This window comes from Desmodus rotundus, chromosome 10 (genome assembly GCF_022682495.2).
Source record: "Desmodus rotundus isolate HL8 chromosome 10, HLdesRot8A.1, whole genome shotgun sequence".
Lineage (NCBI taxonomy): Eukaryota > Metazoa > Chordata > Mammalia > Chiroptera > Phyllostomidae > Desmodus > Desmodus rotundus.
The window spans coordinates 74,859,475-74,880,981 of record NC_071396.1 but is presented as its reverse complement, the minus strand read 5'-3'; the positions used below and the strand labels follow the sequence as shown (position 1 = coordinate 74,880,981).

The window sequence follows — 21,507 nt, the reverse complement described above, 5'->3', positions numbered from 1 at the left end:
ACTTATTTAAGTTTCTACCTTTTTAAAGATTTCTAGGTCCAGGATTTGTCAATACATATTTGTGCTTCCAAATGACTGCCACTAAGTGTGTGTACATATTTTAGTTGCTACTAAAAAGCACACACAAAATGCTCTAGAAGAATGTGGCCTCCAGTTTTATATCAATAGGATACAACGTGAGATCTTGGTATCTGTCATGCATTAGCCACACAAGCCACAGAAGTGATGTGAAATAGCCCACAGACCGTACAGCAAGAATCCTGCTTAAACCACCTGATTCATGGCTCTTTTTAAAAAAGATTTTACTTATTTATTTTTAGAGAGAGGGGGAGAGAGAGAGAAAGAGGGAGAGAAACATCAGTGTATGGCTGTCTCTTACGCAGCCCCCCACTGGGGACCTGGCCTGCAACTCAGGCACGTGTCCTCAACTGGGAATGAAACCAGCAACCCTTTGGTTTGCCGGCTGGCACTCAATCCACTGAGCCACACCAGCCAGGGCTGATTCAAAGCTCTTATATATACATTCTTCATATAATACACAGATTGTTGAGACTGAAAAAGACAGTTTCAGTTGTGAATGACTAATAAAAGAATCTCAACAAAACTCCATGAAAACAGGCATTTTCACCATGAAAATCATGAAGTTAGCCTCCCCTGATGGTTATTTTTCCATTTTTTCCCTTTATGGACTTTCAAAGTAAGTAACAACTAGCTTACAGCCACAGAAAGTCTTTCTCAAGAAGGCTAAAAATAGAACCAAACCTGGGCCAAGAAAAAACCCTGTTCCTTCCTTAGAAGAGTAATGTAATGAGCTCATGATTTCACAAAGAATCTATTAAGCATCAACTTCTCATATATAGTAACACATATATACATGTTACACATGTTTATCTTTAATAAATGGAATGTCAATCTTGAAAGCATAAATATTTCAATGAAGTGAAAAAAAATCTTACCAACCTAAAAGATGTTCAAAAGTGAAAAGATCTTATAGATTCTTCTAATTTAGAGCAGAAAATAACAGACCACCTCTTAAGAAGTTGACGCAGTTCCTACTATTTATATATTATGTAGCATCGAACTATGTTTTATATCAGCTGTCTAGCATGAGTTGTAAGAAATGAACTGACATTTCTCATAATGCTTTGGAGAACAAGGACTAAGGAGTGAGGTGTTATGTAATGCATGCAATTTTATTTTAAAATAGACTGGTATTTCCTTTGCAAAACACAGCATGCGATAAAAGAAACCCAACAGGCAAGAAATAATATGATAGGGTTTGATTGATAATTTGTTGATGTCTAGAAATACCAGTCAAGAAATGTATTCACAATTATTCAAATAAAATGTATATAATTTGTAAAACTGGAAAAACCGTAACCTTGTTGACAAATCTTTTATCATTTATTTGCATACTAAGGGGAAATCTGTGGATCTACATAACTGTTCACAAGTTTGAGAGACATTTAATATCTTAGAAAATCAATCTATCAAAAAGATTTTTAAAAAATACTAGAAGAAATGTCTCTACAAGAATTCAGTTTTTCATACATTTTCATGACAAAGGGAACCATGACTTTACCTGGTTTAAAGCAAACAATTCTGGAAACAGAACTAATTTCACTTATCACCATCACATTGGACTCATGACATCCCTGATGCTGGGGTTCTCCCTGCACATATTTTATCCCCCAGGAACTATCCATAGGCCACGGTTCCTCCGCGAATAATGGGGTTGGATTACAATGATGGGATAACAGATTGTTATGTTTTAGTACAAAAGATTTACTTTCAAAAGCTTATTAAACAAATCTTGCTTTTACTTTTGACCAGTCAGAGCTAGCCAAACCACTATAAAGTGCTTTTCTGTCACATTGCTAATCCTGATGAATGACGGCTGCAATTCTCAGGGGCACTGACCATGCCCAGGATGATGTCGCTGCAGGGGCATTTAACACAACATAGAAGACCGGGTGAGCACTGAGTTCAAGGAAAACAGGGGGCTTCACAGGCCCCCCGCCCCCGGAGGAACTGATTTAGATTTAAACCTTGGATCCTTCCAGTGCATGTCATGACTTCCAAGTTAACCACAATACATAAAGGGTAACTAGAGGGAAGCACAAAAATAGGACCATATAGAAAAGGAGGCATGGGATTTTAACCAAGGCTAGAGATAGAAGGCACAGCCATACCATCCCAGCAACGGCCGAGGAGACTGGTAACTTAGAAATCAACAGGTGAAGCCAAGACCTTCTGGCAAGGGGCAGTGTTGCTTAGTATGGGAAGATAACAGGTTTCATGTTTTCACTTTCACACAAATAGAGAGTTTTAACAGGATGGATTAGTGTAATGCAGTCGTTTGGGAAATATGAAATCTCTTTTTGTGTCATTGGTGCCCAGCAGTTACTCATACATATCGAGATAGAGTGGCTTCGAGATCCCCTTTGATTCTGGCAGCTCTTGGAACAGCAACTGCTCAGACCAATCACCCTCATAGGCCCTGTAGGTGAGGACAGCCAGGCTCAGAGCCCCAGGTGTTGACTGTGGCTTTCAAACTATGGTCCAGAGAGGCAAATTACTAGGACATGCTGATTTATACTGACTTAGTAATGGGCACTTTTGAAGGGTCTGAACAAGTAACCTAAGACTCTATTAATAGCTGCCCATGATCAGTGTCAAGGGAGATGCAGCGAAGACGCTGCAGCCTCGTGTCCTTTAAAAACCATCTCTCTGCAACAGGTGTGGGGGATTTGCCTTTCCAGATTCTTCATCATTAGTACCACTCATGTTGTCGCCACCTATGTCTCAATGAGTTATACTGTAAGAAGGGGTTCTGGGCTCTTACTTGTTAGTCACCCTAGGAATTCAGATCTAATGTGGTCCGTGACTATAATTTAAAATGGTGAACATTATATCTACAGATGAAATAGAAATGTTACAATTTCCACTAAATATAGGAGTTTCTATTTTTAAATTTATTTGTTCCTGCTGCTTATCAAGCTAATACATTTTGTTTGCATTTTGGATTATTCAATTTGGGTTGGCTAATAGAATGTCAAAGAAGGTTTATATTTGCAAAATGCTCTGTGAACACTAAATAATAACCCCGAAATTAGAGTCCTTAGAGATCCTACAGTCCAACTCCCTCATTTTGCAGGTGAGAAACTGCAGCCCAGTGTGGAAATGCAAATCCCTCAAGACTACGTGATTCTTTTCGTAAGAACTGTAAACTCAGTTTAGTTCCGTATTTAGTGTGCAGGGTGCTGATATCATGTTGGTCTAAGTCAGATGTACTATACCTTGCGGAGTGCTGTACTGACACATATGCAGTATTTTATTAAATGCTTTTAAATGGCTAGGACACCCTGGATTATGAAAGTCCCCAGAAAAACCCAAGCAGGACATAAGGAGCAGAGCATAAAGTAGCTTTTTAGTTGACTTATGAATTCTCCCCCACTCCCCATGCCTAACAGCAGGTGCTTAGGAAAAGCAGGCATCCCCTGGCCGTGCAGAGGGGAGTGAGTTTGCTCATGCACTAAGTCCCTGTGCAGGGTGCCTGGAGAGCCTCACTCCAGCCCAAGCCTTGGGGCTGAGGGTCAAAGCAGGTTCAAAGAAACAACAAACTGTTGCAGAATTCACATGCAAGAGGCAGGGAATACTTCTACATGAATACTGAAGATAAAACAGAATACTTTACCAACTCTAGACATGAGCAGACAGGCTAGATGGACAGAAAAGAATTAGTGAATTGATGGTTCTTAAAGGCGTACCCCACAGAGGCCTGAGAGAACAACTTACCTTTTTATTACTGAGAAAAAAGATGGCCATGGGCTAGATGCATTTTGAACAAGGTCAATAAACATAGGGCTAAATTGGGTCATCTCATTTTTGCACCCGCAGTTGGAGAGCATGGAAGACCAACTGCATGCACACGCTAAAGAGGGCAGGGGGCTTGACAGAATCTTAATAAACTGGTTCCAACTAGGAAAGTAAAGTCCTTTAGTTTAGCCTTAATATTGTCATGAAGATCAGACTGACAGGTACAAAACCCTGTTAAACTCAGGCCTCTGAGCCACCAATGTGGGGTTCCTAGAAAACAGAAACAGATGGAATTTCAAAGGAGAAATGTCTGTCCATTGCTAACCTTTAATCGCGCCACAAAGTGAGTTGCAACACTGACTTCAGAGGCAGGGTTCCCAAGGATGATCTCAAAGCGGTACTGCAGCCCCAGCTTGTCGCGCACCTCCTGCAGCCGCTCCTTGGCTAACATTGCCAGCTGCACCGAGGGCACCCTGATAATGAGCATGTGTCCCCTCCCACTTTTGGTTTTTCCTGGGGAGGTGATGAGGTCATCCATAATGCTGAGTGTCTCTGGTGTGCTGTGGTCTCGGAGGGACGCCATGGTGGTGAGAGCCATCAGAGCCTCCGAGTACTGCTGGATGAGAAGGTAGCAGCGGACGACCATGCTGTGCAGCCTGGGGTACCTTCAACAGAACACAGGGAGCTAGGCACCTGGGCCACAGGCCAGCCAGAATGGAGGCCAACCATGGCAGGAGGGGTTAGTGATAAGCGGTGGGCTTAGCTCTAGAATAACCTTGGAACCCACTGCTCTAGAAGGAAAAGTTGAGATTCCAAAGCCTTTGAGTCAGAACCTGTTAGGATAGGCAAGTAAATTAAAGAGGTTTAGGGACAGTCTAGCAACCCCAGCTTCTCTGAGTGTGGCCTGTGCACCAGCAGCAGTACCACCTGGGATTGTTAGAAATCCCAAGTCCCCCAACCCCACATGTACTGAATCAGAGTCCACATCTTGACATGATTCCCAGGTGATTTGTGTGCACACTACATTTTGAGAAGCACTGGTCAGTCAGGTTGTCACAATGGATTATCCCTGGATCCTCATATCTTGCTGGTGGCACTGAGTTAGAATGGAGGCATTTTGTCAACTTGTCTCTAATACTTATGATTGCACTAAAGGAAACTGAGACTTTAATATCATGTCTGTAGAGTATCAGATATAAAAAGAGTAATTATTATTACTAATCTGAGGTTAGCCCCACAGATAGCAGTAACTGTATCTTCCCATAAAATGTGCCTTGGTGCTGGAGGAAACTTGGAGTTGACTGGAGAAACAGCACCCCCTAGTGGTGTGGCCTCCTATCACCTGAGCCTGCTTGGTAAAGGGAGCCTGGCAAGGAGCAGGACTGTGTCTTGGCTTCACCCCTGCCCCCCAACCACCAGCCTGAACTGCCAGGTAAGAGGATCACTTCGTTCAAATTGGCAGTTTTCACAAGTACACAGCAGGCAGAAAATAAATCTCTCATTTCTGTGCTATTCCTCCAAAAGCCAGGCCTGCTGATAAAATGACTATAAACAGGCAAAGAGGACTCACTCTCAGGCATGAAGAGACGCTGGTCAAGAAAGTAGGTGCTGGCAAAATGGGGGTGAGTCTGTGAACTTTCTTTCTGGTTGCCCGCTGGTAGCACATGTAGCTGCCTAGCAGCTGGGTAGGCCAATGAAGGATTTCACCTTTGTTCTACTTTATAATTCTATTTAAAGTAAAACAAGTGGTTCACTGGCCTTGCACAGAAAAGCCCAGGGTCAAATACCAACTAGGGCGATCAAATGATCTGTGTGTTTTTGAAGTACTTTAGAATTGGAAGGGTCGTAGATGCCCCAGGCTCTGACCGCTCCACCTTCTCATAAAAGGAGAATGAGTCAAGGGGCCAAGAGAATTCTGCTACTTGCCCAAGCTCGTCCAACCATCGGAGACACAGCTAGGTCTAGATTTCACTCAGGTCTCTCACAATGGCTTCTTACATTGCAAGGCTTTGGTAGATTGGGGAAAAGTGATGAAATCTTTTAGTTCAATGATTCCTGGGTCAGTCAGTCCCTTCAAGTATTCAGTAAATTATAGCCCTTATTAGCCTGGGGTGACTGGGTTGGAAGAAGCAAGCACAGATGATCCAATTTAAAGCTGTGAGTGTTTTTTGCTGGGCCATGCAGGGAAGCCAAAGTTAGAACAAATGGTAACTTTGATATACAAGCATTTTAGATTTCATACTCTGAAAGAAGCATAAACAAAGAAGTGAATAGTTTTCCCAATTTGTTATATTTGCATTAAACTGGAACTGTAGTTTTGTATTACCAAAGTTGTAATATAAGTTGATGGATCACCCATTAAAACACAAGTTATGAAACTCTGAATGATGTTACTAGAAAAAAAGATACACTCCAAAACGGCAGATATATCGGGTGGGTGGGAAACACAGGGGAAGCTCATGGGCTGATTTTAGAAATCTATGATCACATGTGCTGTGAAGGGATTAATGCCACAGTCTCAGTTAAGTCTTTTGAAATCCAGCAGCTGCAAAAATATAAAATCCTACTTCAAGCCTGCTCCTTTTCCTGACACAGCATTTTGACTTGCTGGATAGGATGCATCCACCTGTCCTCACTTTTATTACTCTTTCTTTTTCCTAGCAAAGTTATGGGACAGGTTGTTGCATAGATGGCTTGTGATCAATTGGAGCACGTTTTAAGAACTAGAGCTTCTAAAACTTAGAATGTGACTCATCGAAAAGAGCTCCTTGTACCATCACTGGGTGGTCAGACAGAGCATTGTGGAGGGTGGGCAGGGACCTCTATTAGGTTAGGTAAATTCTCACGCCTTTACCCACTCTTTGAGTCCATGATTCAAAACCAGAGAGGAAACAATAGGAAAACCCTTTACTCTCCCACAGTTTGACCTGGAATTGGGGAATAAAAAGAAGGCAGAGGAAACAGAAGAGTCATGAGCCTTAATTTCCAAGGTCAGGGGCTGGAGAAGGGACACAAGGAACTGAACTGAAATGATCTGACTGTTCCTTAATTTTCTCCAGTCTACACTCCAAACATCTCACAGTAAAGTTTAGGTTTTAACAGGTCATCTAGGGGCACTTGCCTGTGGTGGACAGAGGAGAAAAAAGGGGGAAATGGAAACACGTGGGGTGTATGATGGGGAAGGGCAGACCTCAGAGGAATGGTTTTTCACACGCAGATCCCTCTCTGCCTGGGTAGCCTCCGGGTGGTAGCCATGAAGCATGCCTGGGAGGCGATTCAAGGCACGGAAAGTGGCTCCAGGTCTCACTGTGAGTCTCTAGTTTCCTTTGTTGGTCTTGGATGATCATTGAAAATCCACATGAGGAAAAGGTCATTTTAGGAAAGGCTATTTTTATTCCGCTATTGCATGTCAATTGCACACTCCCCGTGGCACTAACACAAAAGACTTTTGGCTACTTTAGATATGCAAGTACAGCTAAAGAAAAGGTTGAAGATTTTATTTACCTCTCCAAGAGCGTGTTCACCATTTTTTCAAAAGTCTCATCACATCTCAGAAGTGGGCTTGTGATCCCCCACTGTAGAGACTTACTGTACTCATTCAAGCCAAAATACAGCTTTTCCTCGCAGCTCATGTCCTCCTGATTCAAAATACAGAGCAAAACCCAGTGAGGACAGAATACAATGTGTCTTCGTTTTTACGGAGAAAAACCCTGTAATAGGTTATTTCCTGGAAAGTTAGAAATTTTGAATAAAGAAGTGGGACTACAGCAAACTAAAAAGCTTTGCACAGCAAAGGAAACCATCAATAAAATGAAAAGGAAACCTATGGAATGAGAGGAAATATTTGCAAATCATACATATGATGAGGAAGGGGTTGATACTCAAAATATATAAAGAACTCCCACAACTCAATAACAAAAAAATGCAATTAACAAATGGGCAGAGGAATTAAATAGACATTTTTCTAAAGAATATCTACAAATGGCCAACAGGTACACCAAAAGGTGTATAACATCACTAATCATCAGGGAAATGCAAATCAAAACCACAATGAAATATCACCTCACACTTGCTACAATGGCTGTCATCAAAAAGACAAATGATAACAAGTGTTGGTGAGGATCTGGAGAGAAGGGAACCCTTGTGCACTGTTGGTGGGAATATAAATGAATGCAGCCACTGTGGAAAATAGTACGGAGGTTCCTAAAGAAATTAAAAATAGAACTGCCATCTGATCCAGCATTTCCACTTCTGGGTATATATTCAAAGGAAATTAAAACAGGATGTCAAAGTGCTATCTGCACTCCCATCTTCACGGCAGCATTATTCACGACAGTCAGGGATTGAATCAATTTAATTGTCTGTCAGTGCAAGAATGAGTAAAGAAAGATGTGATATATAGGGTGGAGCAAAAATAGGTTTACAGTTGTATGGAAAATAATACAATAATGAATAAATAATAGAAGAATAAACTATTTTGCATACACACACCGTAAACCTACTTTTGCCCCAACCTGTATATAGGTATGTACATAAATACACACACATATATATGTATGTACAGGAATATTATTCAGCCATGAGAAAGGAGGGCATCCTGCCATTTGCAACAACAGGGATGGACCTCAGGGCATTACACTAAGTGAAATAAGACAGGCAGAGAAAGACAAATAGTGCATTGTATCACCTATATGTGGAATGTAAAAACATATGTGTGTGTGTATATGATATATGTCAAACAGAGGGTAGAATAGTGGTTGCCAGGGGCTGGGAGGTGGGTGAAATAGGGAGCAGTTGGTAAAATGGCACAAACTTTCAGCTATGAGAAGAGTAAGTTCTGAGGATCTAATGTATCACATGATGACTGTAGTAGATAACATACTGTGTAACTGAAATTTGATAAGGAAGAAGAACTTAAAATGTCCTTAACAAAATATACACATATAGTGATGGTTCTATTATCTAGATGGGAGGAATCCTTGCATAATATATACATACATAATCAAATCATCACAGTGTACACTTTAAGTATCTTACAATTTTATCAATTATACCTCAATAGAGCTGGAAAAATTATTTCATTATATAACCTGATACCAACTCTATAATGATCTCTGAGGTATAATTAAATTTTTTTTTCACTTCAAATTAACAATATGTGATTAGTGGAATGTTGACATGCTTTCTTAAAGCTGAGGATAACTATATAGATGGTTTGTCGTCTCTTTCTCTGTTCAGACATTTTTGGAAGAATAGCATTTTGAAGGCTGGCACTGTCACAGGTCAAACTTCCCTCTTCTCGGAGCAGCTCTCTGATACATACGCTGTCTATAAAACTCTGTGGAAATCAACAAACTGATAAACTCCTCCATTGCAGGACACTCTTCTGACAGAATGTAATGATGGTAATTCTTAGAAGCTTATCCTTTTACAAACAAAATTTATTTTAAAAGTAGAATGTATACTTTTCTGCCTTAAACAGAATACACAGTATTTAATCTGTCCCTCTTCTTGATGACTCAGTCACCACTATAAAAATGAACTTTGGGATGTGACACAAAGGCTCCTTCAAAAGACCCTGGGATATCTGACACGTTGCTGGTCCTTAAGCTAATAAGCTTTTTGAGTTCATGTATCTGTTTTTTAAAAAAATAGCTTTCCTTCCTCTTTTGTACATTACTTTTTTAGTCATTTCTTCTTGTCATGTTGCCTGTGCATTTTAGTCTCATTTTTGTTATTTATTATGTATTAACATTTTTCTTTAAGCACTCTCCAGTTGACTTCATAAAGGTAGTATAGTAGCTTAAAATGTGTAAGATAGAAATATCAGAGGAAATATCAGGTGATCAGAGGAAGAAAAAGCAAGGATAAGAGAAGTAAGATTTGGCCAGGGATAAAGTTAGTTCTCTCAGAAATACATACCAGAAGCTTCTGCATGTTTTGTTAGAAGTGGGCTACAAATTTGGTTCTGAGCTTTTGAGTACCCATCCCAAGTGATGAGCAATTATGTGATTTTTAAGGTCCAAAAGATAAAAATAAAGCACTATTTAATTGGTAGCTTTTAATTTTTTGAGGTCCCCTAAACTGTGCTTGCTGGAACATGGTCTTTTTTGAGAGTAAATATGTTTTATGACAGAACCAGAGTATGTTCTTATAAATCCCAGAAGCTTAGAGCATAGATTGGGTAACATCTGTTGTTTGCTTGTTTCCTTCTGTGTTCTTGGCTGTGTTCTGGATAGTTGTGTCAAATAAGTAATTTAGGATGAAAAAAGCCTCATTCATTCGAGTTTTCCTCCATACCCGGACTGCTAGCACAGTTAGTGGAAAAGCTGTATCATGTATGAACTTGGTCTTCAATTTCTCTCTCATCATTGGTCTTACTTCTTTGGGGAAATGTAAAATTCTACTCCAAGCCTGCTCCCTTTCCAGATGCAGCATTTAAACTTGCTGAATAGGATGTATCCACCTGTCCTCATTTTTATTTCTTTCTTTTCTCTTAGCAAAATTATGGAGCAGGTTGTTAAATGGATGGCTTATGATCAGTTGGGGCCAGCATGAGTTTAAAGAACCAGAGCGACTGCCCTGACTGGTGTGGCTCAGGGGGTTGGGTGTTGTCCTGCAAACTGAGGAGGGGTCATCGCTTCAATTCCTGGTCAGGACCCTTCCCTGGGTTGCAGGCCAGGTCCCTGGTTGGGGGTGTGCAAGAGACAATGAATTGATGTTTCTCTCACACATTGATGTTTCTCTCCCTCTCTTTCTTACTCCCTTCCCCTCTCTCTAAAGATAAAAAATTAAAAAAAAAAGAACCAGAGCTACTAAAGACAGGAATTAGAAGTGAACAGTTTTCGCAATCTGTTACATTTGCATTACACTGTGACTGTAGTTTGTAAGTATTACAAAAGTTGTTATTAATGGGACCACCCTTTAAAATATGAGTTATGAAACAATGAATGATGTTACTCTAAAAACACATATGTCCCCAAATATAAATCATACTATTTATTGAATCCCTCGGTCTTTGGGTAAAATGTTCCTTCTCTTTAAAAAGAAATGGCCCCCTCCTACACTGGCTGGTGTGGCTCAGTGGATTGAACACCGGCCTGGGAACCAAAAGGCTGCCAGTTCCATTCCTGTTCAGGGCACATGCCTAGCTTGCAGACCAGGTCCCCAGATGGGGGCATGCAAGAGGCAACCAGGTCGATGTATCTCTCACACATTGATGTTTTTCTTCTTCTCTCTTTCTCCCTCCCTCCCCTCTCTCTAAAAATAAATAAATAAAATCTCCCCGCTCCCAAAGTCCTGTCCAAGCAGTGACCTGACGCAGCAATGCTCCCTCTCCTTCCACTGCTGCCTCTGCTTTTCATCCCACTCCGGAGGCCAAACCCAACAGCCTTCACATGTTAGTCCTTGGCCTCACTGCCCTCTTGGCAGTTTTCTTATTTTCTTTCATGATTTTATCTACACAAGCTGCTTCACTGATCATTGTTTTTGAAAAAATATTCCAAATCCTCAACATAAAGCCTGAACTCCAACTTGGCTTTTGATATGATGCCCTTGCATCCATCTTAGCTCATTCAATCTGTCTTATCTGCCCACCATGATCAGTCTTCCTCTTGACTTCTTTCCAACTAAAGGCATCACCTCAAAGATACCTCTGATTTTTCCCTCTTCCCCAATAAGCAAATTCTAGAAAAGTTACCATTTCTTTCATTCTTTTTTATTGTCAGGACCACTATTCTGATTATTGTATTTGTTATTCTAACTTGAATTACCAGAAAAGCCAGATGAATGATCTTCTCATTTCTAATCATGTTGACTTTGCCTCTACAGTTAATGGACTGCTTTAAAATGCAGCCTCTCAGTATCTCCCAAAGCTGTACACATGTGTACCCTAATACCCAGTAATTTCACTCCCAGGTATATAACCAACAGAAGTGCATACATATGTGTAGTAAAAGGCATGTGCTAGCATGTTTATAGCAGCACTATTTGAAATGAGCATGATGAATAAATGAATTGTGGTGAAGTAACCCAGTGAAATCTATATACAGTAATAAGAATGAATGTTTATGACTCATGAAAGATAGAGAAGAATCTCACAAACATTGAGGAGCAAAAGAAGCCAGACACGAAGGAGTGTATACTGAATGATTTCATTTACATAAAGTTCAAAACTGGGCAAGCCAAACCTATGGTGTGAGAGGCCAGATGAGTTTTTTCCCTTTGGTTGGGGAGTGCCTGGCTTCTGGGGTGGCGGCACTATTCTATTTCATCATTTGGGTGCTAGTCTCATGGGTGTGTTCAGTTTGTAGAAATTCATTAAACTGTATGTTTACGTTGTTAATATAAAAATAAAAGAAACATATATATTCTGATATTTCTAACAATACTATGCCTTTGATAAGAAATTGTTAATGCTTATAATCCTACTATGTATTCTCTGAAAAATGCCAGTTTTCTCCTCTGTGGCCCTGCCCCACCTGTCTGCTGCCCAGAGTGGCCGCTTCCAGGCTGCTGGCTCTGTCCTTCAAGTCGCCTTTCCTGGTGCTCCCCAATGGATGGCACTTCTCCCTCCCTTCAACACCCAGAAAATTTTGTTTTTTTTTAAATTGTCTTATTTATTTTCTTTTTGTTTTATGTTTTTTTTCCGACAAAAAATATACAGAAAATTGAGATATAATTGACATATAACATTATATTAGTTTCAGGTGTATAATATGATGATTTAATATTTATATATATTGCAAAATGCTCACCACAATAAGTCTAGGTAACATTCATCACCTCCCATAGTTACAATTTTTTTCTTCTTCTTTTTTTCCCCTCACTGAAAGATATGTTTATCAATTTTAGTGAGAGGGAAAGGGGTGTGAGAGAGAGGGAAAGGGAGAGAAACACTGATGTGAGAGAAAAACATCAATCTGTTGCCTCCTGTACACACCCTGACCAGGAATCAAACTCACAACATAGGTAGGTGCCCTGACTGGGAATTGAACCCACAACCCTTGGTTGGTGTACAGGACAATGCTCTAACTGGGCCACCCAACCAGGGCACAATTTTTTTTCCTTGTGGTAAGAACTTTTAAGATATTTCTTAACAACTTTCAAATATACCATACAGTATTGTTAACTATAGTTACCATCTGTACATTATACCCTCAGGACTTGTTTATAATTGGAAGTATATACCTTTTGACCCTATTCACCCATTCTGCCAACCCCACAACCCCCTGCCTCTGCCTGATCTCTTTTCCCTACGTATGTCTTATTATACTTCAGACAATAGTGACGTTGATATGTACCTTGCTCTCTCCTACAAACCATGAGCTCACTGTGTATTCTTAGAAAGATCTAACACAAGCCCATATGTGCTCAATAATATTTTTGGAGTTGAATTTGTTTGCTTTTCCCAGTCATTCCTTCTATGGGCCATTGGCTTCAGGATAACTAAGGGGGCTGAATGTTACGAGCTTCTCCCTAAATATGTAAAGTTATAGTTGTAAATTAGATTCAACGTTTTACCTTTTTTCCATGTTGATCTCAATTTCATAGGAATGATTTCTTTTAAACATTAGAGTATAATAACTTCCATCCCTCAATTATTTAGAATATAATCCTGGGCATTATACCTCTAACCCATAAATATTTTACTAGATATCTCTAAGATAAGAACCCTTTAAAAATATAACCACACTACCATTAGTATACCTAAAAATTAACCATAATCCATAGGAATGATTTTAAGAAAAATTAATTTGAGCCTGTTTCTCTTAATTACTTTATTGAAGAGAAGATAAAAGGCAGAAGTAGAGTCCTTCTTCCTATCATGGGCATGATCCCTCTGGAAAAGACTGAACCAACAAGGTAAATTAGGATAGTTCTCCTGCACCCTCACCAACAATATATTGAAACTTAATATTCAGTAGCGATCTATCTGTTGGATTAAAAAACAATTTTTCCTTTCATCAATTCTATTGGCAATCCATGCTGTGGCAGGGCAACTTCTTGGGTATCCCGTAGGCATGCCCTACACCTTAGAGGCAAAGAGCTGTGGTTACTTCTTATCTTACTGGTAACTTGACCACCTATTCAATGGACGGAGCTGGGTGGAGAAGAGACCAGCAAAGCGAAAGCTCAAAGAAACCTGTATGTGATAGTGAACACATTGAGACAGTTCTCAGAAGGAAGGGACTGTTGATGCCAACAGGAATCTGTGACCCAAGCTTGCATGACTGCAAAGGACAAACCAATACTCAGAAAGAAGAATTCTAAGTCAGGGAAAACATACCTACTTCATAACAATGAAATGCACTGGGTTAATGAATAAATAGTTATTCTTATGTAAGACATTTCTGGTATCTTTTACTTAAACATGTTTATTTTTAAATATCCCATATGTCAATATTTTAAAACAAAGGATCCATTGCTTAATGGCTAATCTCTATTGTTTTTTTTAAATGAAACTCTTATTTCTCTTCTTTGATAGTATATTTAGCATATAGTTTGTAGGTCATTAGGATTAAAGTAAAAAAATACAAAGACCTGGATATGTACAATGTTGAGAAGATGTCTCATTAAAAGGAAAAACCTAATTGGTGAGGAAAATGTGGGTAGTGAAACAGTGGAGCAGATGAGAAAGACGGAAACATGACAGAGATGCCACCTGGCAGGACAATAAAATTTCCAGGTCTCAGATTAAAATGAATCAGTTAAGGCACAAAGACAATCCAAAATATTGATGATAGTATCAGATTACATCATTTTTGGGAGGACAAACTATATCAGGTGGGTAATTTTGTATCTGATGATAACCTAAAAGAGAACCACCTAATAAATTTTATGTAAGACACTATTCTCTAGTTTTTAATTTTCAGATAATTGTAATTATTAGAAGATAAAGCATTGTTAGTCAGATTCTTGAACTCATGTGCTATACTTTACAAACCCATGACCATGTTTTATTAGAAGATTCTGCCCCCAGGGAACTAAGAACATGGCTGTGTATCTGAGAGTAGAACAGAGGCTCACCGTGCTGTCCAGCTGTATCCAGTGAACCTCATTGCTGGAGCTGATTCGAGACTGCTGGGTCTGTAGAGTGTATGGGAAGGAGCTAACCTGGAGCACCAAGAGGTTGAAAGCTTCCAGAACTTCTCTGCAATTAATGACTCTATCAGCCAATCCATGACTAGGTTCACCATGTGACAAAGAGCCCGAAATGACACTGCAAAATATTCAAAGTCACATTAAAACATCCTGATTAAACTGATGAGACACAGAAGCAGACATCAAATTGGAGGTAACTTTTTAGTTCCTTTTTTTCCTAGTTCTTTGGGAGTAGGAGTAGAAGCAATGAACATTGATTTGGAAGATCAAAACGGGTACTCCTTCTTGCTCCTTTCACCAAGATTTCACAACAGTAGCCATGCAGTGTGAATGACTCAAAATTATACCTATTTTTGTCAGGTTAGCAAAAAACACATTTTTTGGTGTGCCACAGAATTTAATAATTAGTTTATGTATGCCATGAGATGAAAAAAGTTGAAAATTACTTTGATAGATTGTAGGGAGGGTTCTTCCTACCCCCTCCCTGTGACCACAATTTTCGTATTTCTGAATCATCTTTAGTTGTGTTCAGTGTGGATGTACCAGGTTGCCTTGGGGAATTAAATACAGAGAGACCCAATGCGTAATCCTTGGAGCTATTACCCCAAACTTTCAAGGACAAGGTATATAATGTCAGTGAGTTATTTCTGCTTATATTGGGTTGGCCAAAAAGTCCATTTAGTTTTTCCCATAAAATAAAAGACACATTTTTCATTTTCACCAATAACTTTATTGATTTGGATATTTTGAGTGTACTGGCTATCTCCTGCTATTGGCTTCTAGTAGGTAGAGGCCAGGAGTGCTGCTAAACATCTTCCAATGCATAAGACAGCCCCACAGGAAAGAATTATTTGGCCAAAATGTCAGTAGTACCAAGAAACTTCGCAAACCATTTTTGACACATTTGATCAGTCACAGCACCTTCTCCATACACTGCACAAATCTTTTTTTGTGTTTCAGTTGCATTTTTACCTTTCTTCCAATAATAAAGCATAATACACTGAAAATGTTGCATATCTTGGTCCATCTTCAATACTAAAATGGCTGCATAAAAATTCACCAGTTTTGATAATTTTTTTTAAATGCACGCTGATATGACAGCAGTCACAATACAATCTAACAAAATTGTTTCAAATGAAGTTAAAGACAACTAAGATCTAATAGAGCCATTGTATGGAAAAAACTAAATGAAATTTTTGGCCAACCCAGTAGAACACTAGTGGTAACTAAACAGGATGTGGGCAAAATTTCTTTCCTTTTTCCTTCTTCCTTTTCTCTCTTCTCTTCCCCTCCATCCCTTTTCTTCCCTCTCTTCCCCCTTCCTTCCTCCCTCCTCCCCTCCCTTCCTTCCTCCATCTCTCCCTCCCCCCCTTCCTTCCTGCTAAATCTAACAAGTTATGCAAGATCTTGCTTATACCTACACATGGCTAAATTCTGTATTGTGGAGTGCCAAACACATTCTAGCTTCTGAACAAGCATTTTTACTATTTCTAGCACAGACCAGAACACTTCCAGATTCTTAACCTCATTGTGTCCCAAAAAGAAGAAAATCTATAAACACTTGAGGATTGCCCCCCCCCCCTTTAAATTCTTTGCCTTATTAATCCATAGGAGCAAAGATATCCCCTACCTGATCATTGCTGTAATTTGATCTGGGAGCAAAACTAGCTCCATCATGCCACATGCACTGTTCTTTCATTAACAAGCTCTCAGATCATTAAAGTAGCATCTCTACTGCTGTTAATGGTAAGAGGAAAGAAAGAAAGGCAAGGAAAAAGAGAAATAGCAGAGCTAGGAATAGAAGAGAAGGAAAAAAAGAAAAGACAGGAAAATAACTGGGGAGGAGGGATGGTGGTGAGGTGGCAAACACATGGCCCTGCTGGGAGCTCACAAACCTCAACCTCCTTGATGTCATGCTCTTTTGGAGTTCCATAGTGCCCTTAAGATTGTATTTTTAACAGTAAAGTATAAATTCACCAACAGTGTAGTTAAAAAAACAAATCAACATTAAAGTGGTAAGAAAGGTTAAAAAAGCAAGAGAAGGGTAGGAATAAGTTATCAATAAGGATGCCAAATACTAGGGTCCTTGGGTTTTCAAATCATCACCTTTTAAATAATTTATTACATAACTACTGCTGCTGTAGAAGAAATATTGCATTTGCTCACTCTGAAGCAATCACCTCGTTAGTTCCACATGGCAGTTGTCATGGACCAGCACAAACAGTGTATATGGGTTCTGTTTCACTTTTCTCATGAAAACTTCAAACTTGGCTTGAATCTCATTGTCTAGACGAACAACATATTTCTCGGCTCTCTGATAAGCTGTCCCATTTTCCTCCAGCCCCAAGTCTACAAGGACACCTGCCAAGACGAAAAAAAGTATATTTTTACATACATATACATAAATGAGATAAACTTAAGTTCAGTGTCAACTGATATGCTGGGTACCAATCATACAGAGAGGTTTACAAAACAGATACTTTTCTTTTTTCATATTCCCCACAATTTTGGGAAGGAAATATCAGACTTCCTTTTCTTGAGAAACCCTACTCTTCTTCCCACAAATGAAAACAGGAAACAATTTGGTACATGAAATATAAACAGTTAAGTGTATGAGTCTTCTGTCTAATTAAATTCTATTTACATATGAGGTGCTGCTGCTAACAGCTACTATATAGGTCACCCGGAAAAGTGACACCTTGGGGTACAGCTCTTAGCCAAATTAATATAATAATATAAACATTCCTTATCCAAAGTTAGCAACAAAACAAATGTAAGAAAAAAGGAAAATACCGTGTGAGGTCTAAAGATACCAAAACTAGATTATGAGCCTTTTTATTTAGTATTTTACTCATTTTTGTACAATGACATTCTGCACAGTACCTAGAGTATGGGAAACCCTCAAAAATGTTGAATTATGTATCAAATTAATAAAATGAACTAAACTACCCAAGAGTAATAAATTGTCAAAATGTTAGAAGTTGTGAAACTTCAGTACTCTATCATTATTTTGGTCTATAATAAAATTACTTCTACAAATAAACATCTAAAATGGTTCTAAGCACATGAAACTGTTGTTGGGATTGTTAATTAAAACACCAAATCCCCCTTTAAAGTGGAAACAAAATTGTAATTATGTGAGATGAAGAATGCATTAACTAACTTCAATGTGGTAAATATATAAAAAATTTACATGTATCAAATCATCACATTGTACACCATGAATTTATACAATGTTATTTGTCAATTATAGCTCAATAAAGCTGGGGAAAAAGAGAAAATAAGGGCACACAACCCCCCTCCACACCCCAGACACTTGGCAGCATGGAGGGAGGGTACACCATCTGAGATGAGCGCTGGTGACTCAAGCCCATGGCCCTACAAGCAGGAGAAGGAACCAGAAGGTTGATTTGGGGGTTAGATATGGTCCTTGAGGACCAGCCTGGATTTCAAGGGTTGAAGGACATCTATTTAGAATCTAGTATCAGCCACACCTACCAGCCTGAACTGTATGAAAAAAATTAAGAAAGTAAATTTAAAAAATAAAACAAAGAGACTTGAATTGATTTTTGACTTAGTTTTATTTATCTAGCTTTTCTTTTTTTAAAATTCTTTTATTGTTGTTCAATTACAGTTGTCTGCATTTTCTCTTAATATAAAACCAGGTCAAAGAACAACCATGTGCAATTAACATCTAGATGCTATAATACAAATAGCTCTAAGTGGAATTTTTTAGAAAGGAAAAATGTTTTACCATATGAAAAATTCACTCTATGAGAAAAGGTGAACATAAGGTAATTTTGCTTTCAATATTTTTCATTAGGAGACTTTCCTCCAAGACTGTTTTCAGTTTCCACCCAAATATAGTTAAATGTTATGAATATTTTCAAGAGCAATCAAATATTTAATTTGGCAATCATTCTGATTTTTTTGTAACGCAGATTGCTTGTAAAACTCATTCAACATTTGATAGTGACTTACTGAGCATCTACTTTGTATCAGGTACCCTGTCAAATATTGTGTTAGGCCTGGGAATACAGAGGAGAGCAGGCCAATGATCTTAGTCTCACGAATCTTATGATGGAGAAGATGGGTAATTCTGACAGGTGACATCATGGGAGACAAAGTACTATGGGGCAGAGGAGGTAAGCAGAGGCACAGGGGACCTACTTAATCTCTGGGGGTTTCTGTTCCTTAATCTGTAAAATGGGGAGAGTAGAATCCATTGAAAATTAGTAGATTATTTCCTAAGTTTGCCCTTAGGAAATAAGCAGTACAAGTTAAGGGCATCCTAATACGTAAAGAAGGTAAAGAGGAAAAACATCTTGTAGACCATTAATAGGTGACTACATTTCAAAACAAATGAAACAAAAAGACCTTTGACAGGTAAATTCTAAGAGGTAGTTATCTAAGATATAATATGGTCTATTAGTTTGTAACTGTACAGCCAGTTGGTTCTGCAGAGGTGATTTTGGGCTGGGAGCAGGCATATCAGATGTAATTGATTGTTTTGTTCCTATCTGGGCATTTTTAGTAGGTCCTTACCTTTAAATTTTGTTTTAGACTTGCTTTTATTTTTAAGTTTTGTTTCTTGACTGGTGATGAGAGTGATAGACACTCATCTTGGAAAAACTGAAAAGTATAGAGATATATTAAAAAAGAAACTTATCCACAATTCTTTTTTTAAAAAGTATTTTATTTACTTTTTTAGAGAGAGGGGAAGGGAGGGAGAAAGAGAGGGAGAGAAACATCGGTGTGTGGTTGCCTCTCATGCGCCCCCTACCCAGGACCTGACCGGCAACCCAGGCATGTGCCCTGCCTGGGAATCGAACCAGCAATCCCTTGGTTCCCATGGCCAGCACCCAATCCACTGAGCCACACCTGCCAGGGCTATCCATAATTCTTTAACTCAAAATAAGCCACTGCAAACATTTTTGTGCATTCCTTCCTATGTATATTGTACTACTTAGGTCATATTCTATAATTGTATGTCCTGATTTTTTTCTCTTAAAACTGTAAAATAAGAAATAAAACTTACAAAAAAGAAACTTTTATTATTTACTAATATATGTCTGTGTAGAAAACATAAAATAATCCAGATAAATAAATTAAATTATAAGAATTTAGTTAAGTTGATGGATTCAAAAATCAATCTTGCATTTGATTTTGCAATCTTGCATTGCAAATTGTTGCATTTCCACGTACCAGCAGTAGTAAGGAAATGTATTTAAAAACATTTCTAATAAAATTAAAAAATTAAGAGTCGAGGAATAAATCTTATCACAGGATATACAACTGAATGCAATTGTGATCCTGCTCTGGATCCTGGAACTGAAACATGGCAGTAAGGGAAAGACTGGTGAGGTTTTTAGTTGATAGTGTTGTTCCAGGATTGATTTCCTGTTTTGATAATTTACTATGGCTCTATAAGTTGTTAACTTTAAGGAAAGCTGGTGAAGAGTACACATTCTAATAGCTTTATTGATATATAGTTCATATATAATTCACCCATTTATAATACACAACTTAATGGCTTTTAATACAGTCACAGTTTTACAACAATCACCACTATCAATTTTACAACACTTTCACAACCTCTAAAAATACCTCATACTTTTTAACCATCAGCCCTCAATTCCCCCCCACTTGGTCCCCCCACCCAATCTACTTTCCTTCTGTATAGGTTTGCTTATTCTGGACAATTACTATAAATGGACTCATGACAGTATGTAAACATATGTGACTAGCTTCTTTCACTTGGAATAATGTTTTCAAGTTTCATCCATGTTGTGGCATGCGCCAGTATTTCATTTCTTTTTATTGCTATATAGTTTTTCTACTCTCTGGATATACCACACTTTGTCTATCCATTCATCCGTTGACAGACATTGGATTGTTTGCAGTTAATGCTGCTATGAACATTTGTACACAGGTTTTTGTGTGGACATGTTTACATTCCTTTCTTATTTCATACCTAAGCGTAGAATTGCTGGATCATATGATAACTCTATGTTTAACCATTTGAGGAACACAAGATTGTTTTCTAAAGTGGCTATGTCATTTCGGAGGGGGGACCCAAACAAACCTGGAATTTATTTATAAAAAATCGTGTATTTACTCTTACATGTTTAAACTTCAGTCACCTTCAAAGTACTCTCCATTTGATGCAATATACCTATTGAGATGTTTTTCAACTGCTCAAAAGTTTTTGAACTCATTGATTTTGATCTCTTAGTGCCTCTGCCATTTTTTGTTTCACCTTTTCCACATCAGCAGAACTTTTCTCTTTGAGGACTTTTCTCATCCGGGAAAACAGAAAGTCACTTAGGGTGAGAATGGGTGAATAGGGAGCGTGGGGCATGGGAGTCATGCCATTTTTGGTCAAAAACTGCCACTTGTAAATCACACATCATGAAATGGAAAAACACATTGAAAGAGTCTTAAAAAAAATTCACTGAAGCTGAATACAACCTCTCACAACAATGCCAGTTGGCACACAGATACAGATGGGTTCCTAGAACACTCACCTAGCAGGGGAAGCCTCTACTATAAGGGGCCCACCCTTGAGAAGAGAATTCCAGAGGT

At 38.7% G+C, this 21,507-nt stretch overlaps 1 protein-coding gene across 1 annotated transcript in view; it reads right to left on the bottom strand.

Moving 5' to 3' along the window:
• GREB1L (GREB1 like retinoic acid receptor coactivator) overlaps nucleotides 1-21,507 on the bottom strand; it is a 266,526-nt gene that overhangs the window by 35,622 nt on the left and 209,397 nt on the right. The window contains exons 18-22 of the mRNA XM_053913057.1: nucleotides 17,103-17,283; nucleotides 14,848-15,040; nucleotides 7,324-7,457; nucleotides 4,145-4,484; nucleotides 3,698-3,721 (exon numbers count right to left, since the gene is read on the bottom strand). Coding sequence (XP_053769032.1) covers nucleotides 3,698-3,721; nucleotides 4,145-4,484; nucleotides 7,324-7,457; nucleotides 14,848-15,040; nucleotides 17,103-17,283 — 872 coding nt within the window. The remainder of the gene's footprint in view (nucleotides 1-3,697; nucleotides 3,722-4,144; nucleotides 4,485-7,323; nucleotides 7,458-14,847; nucleotides 15,041-17,102; nucleotides 17,284-21,507) is intronic.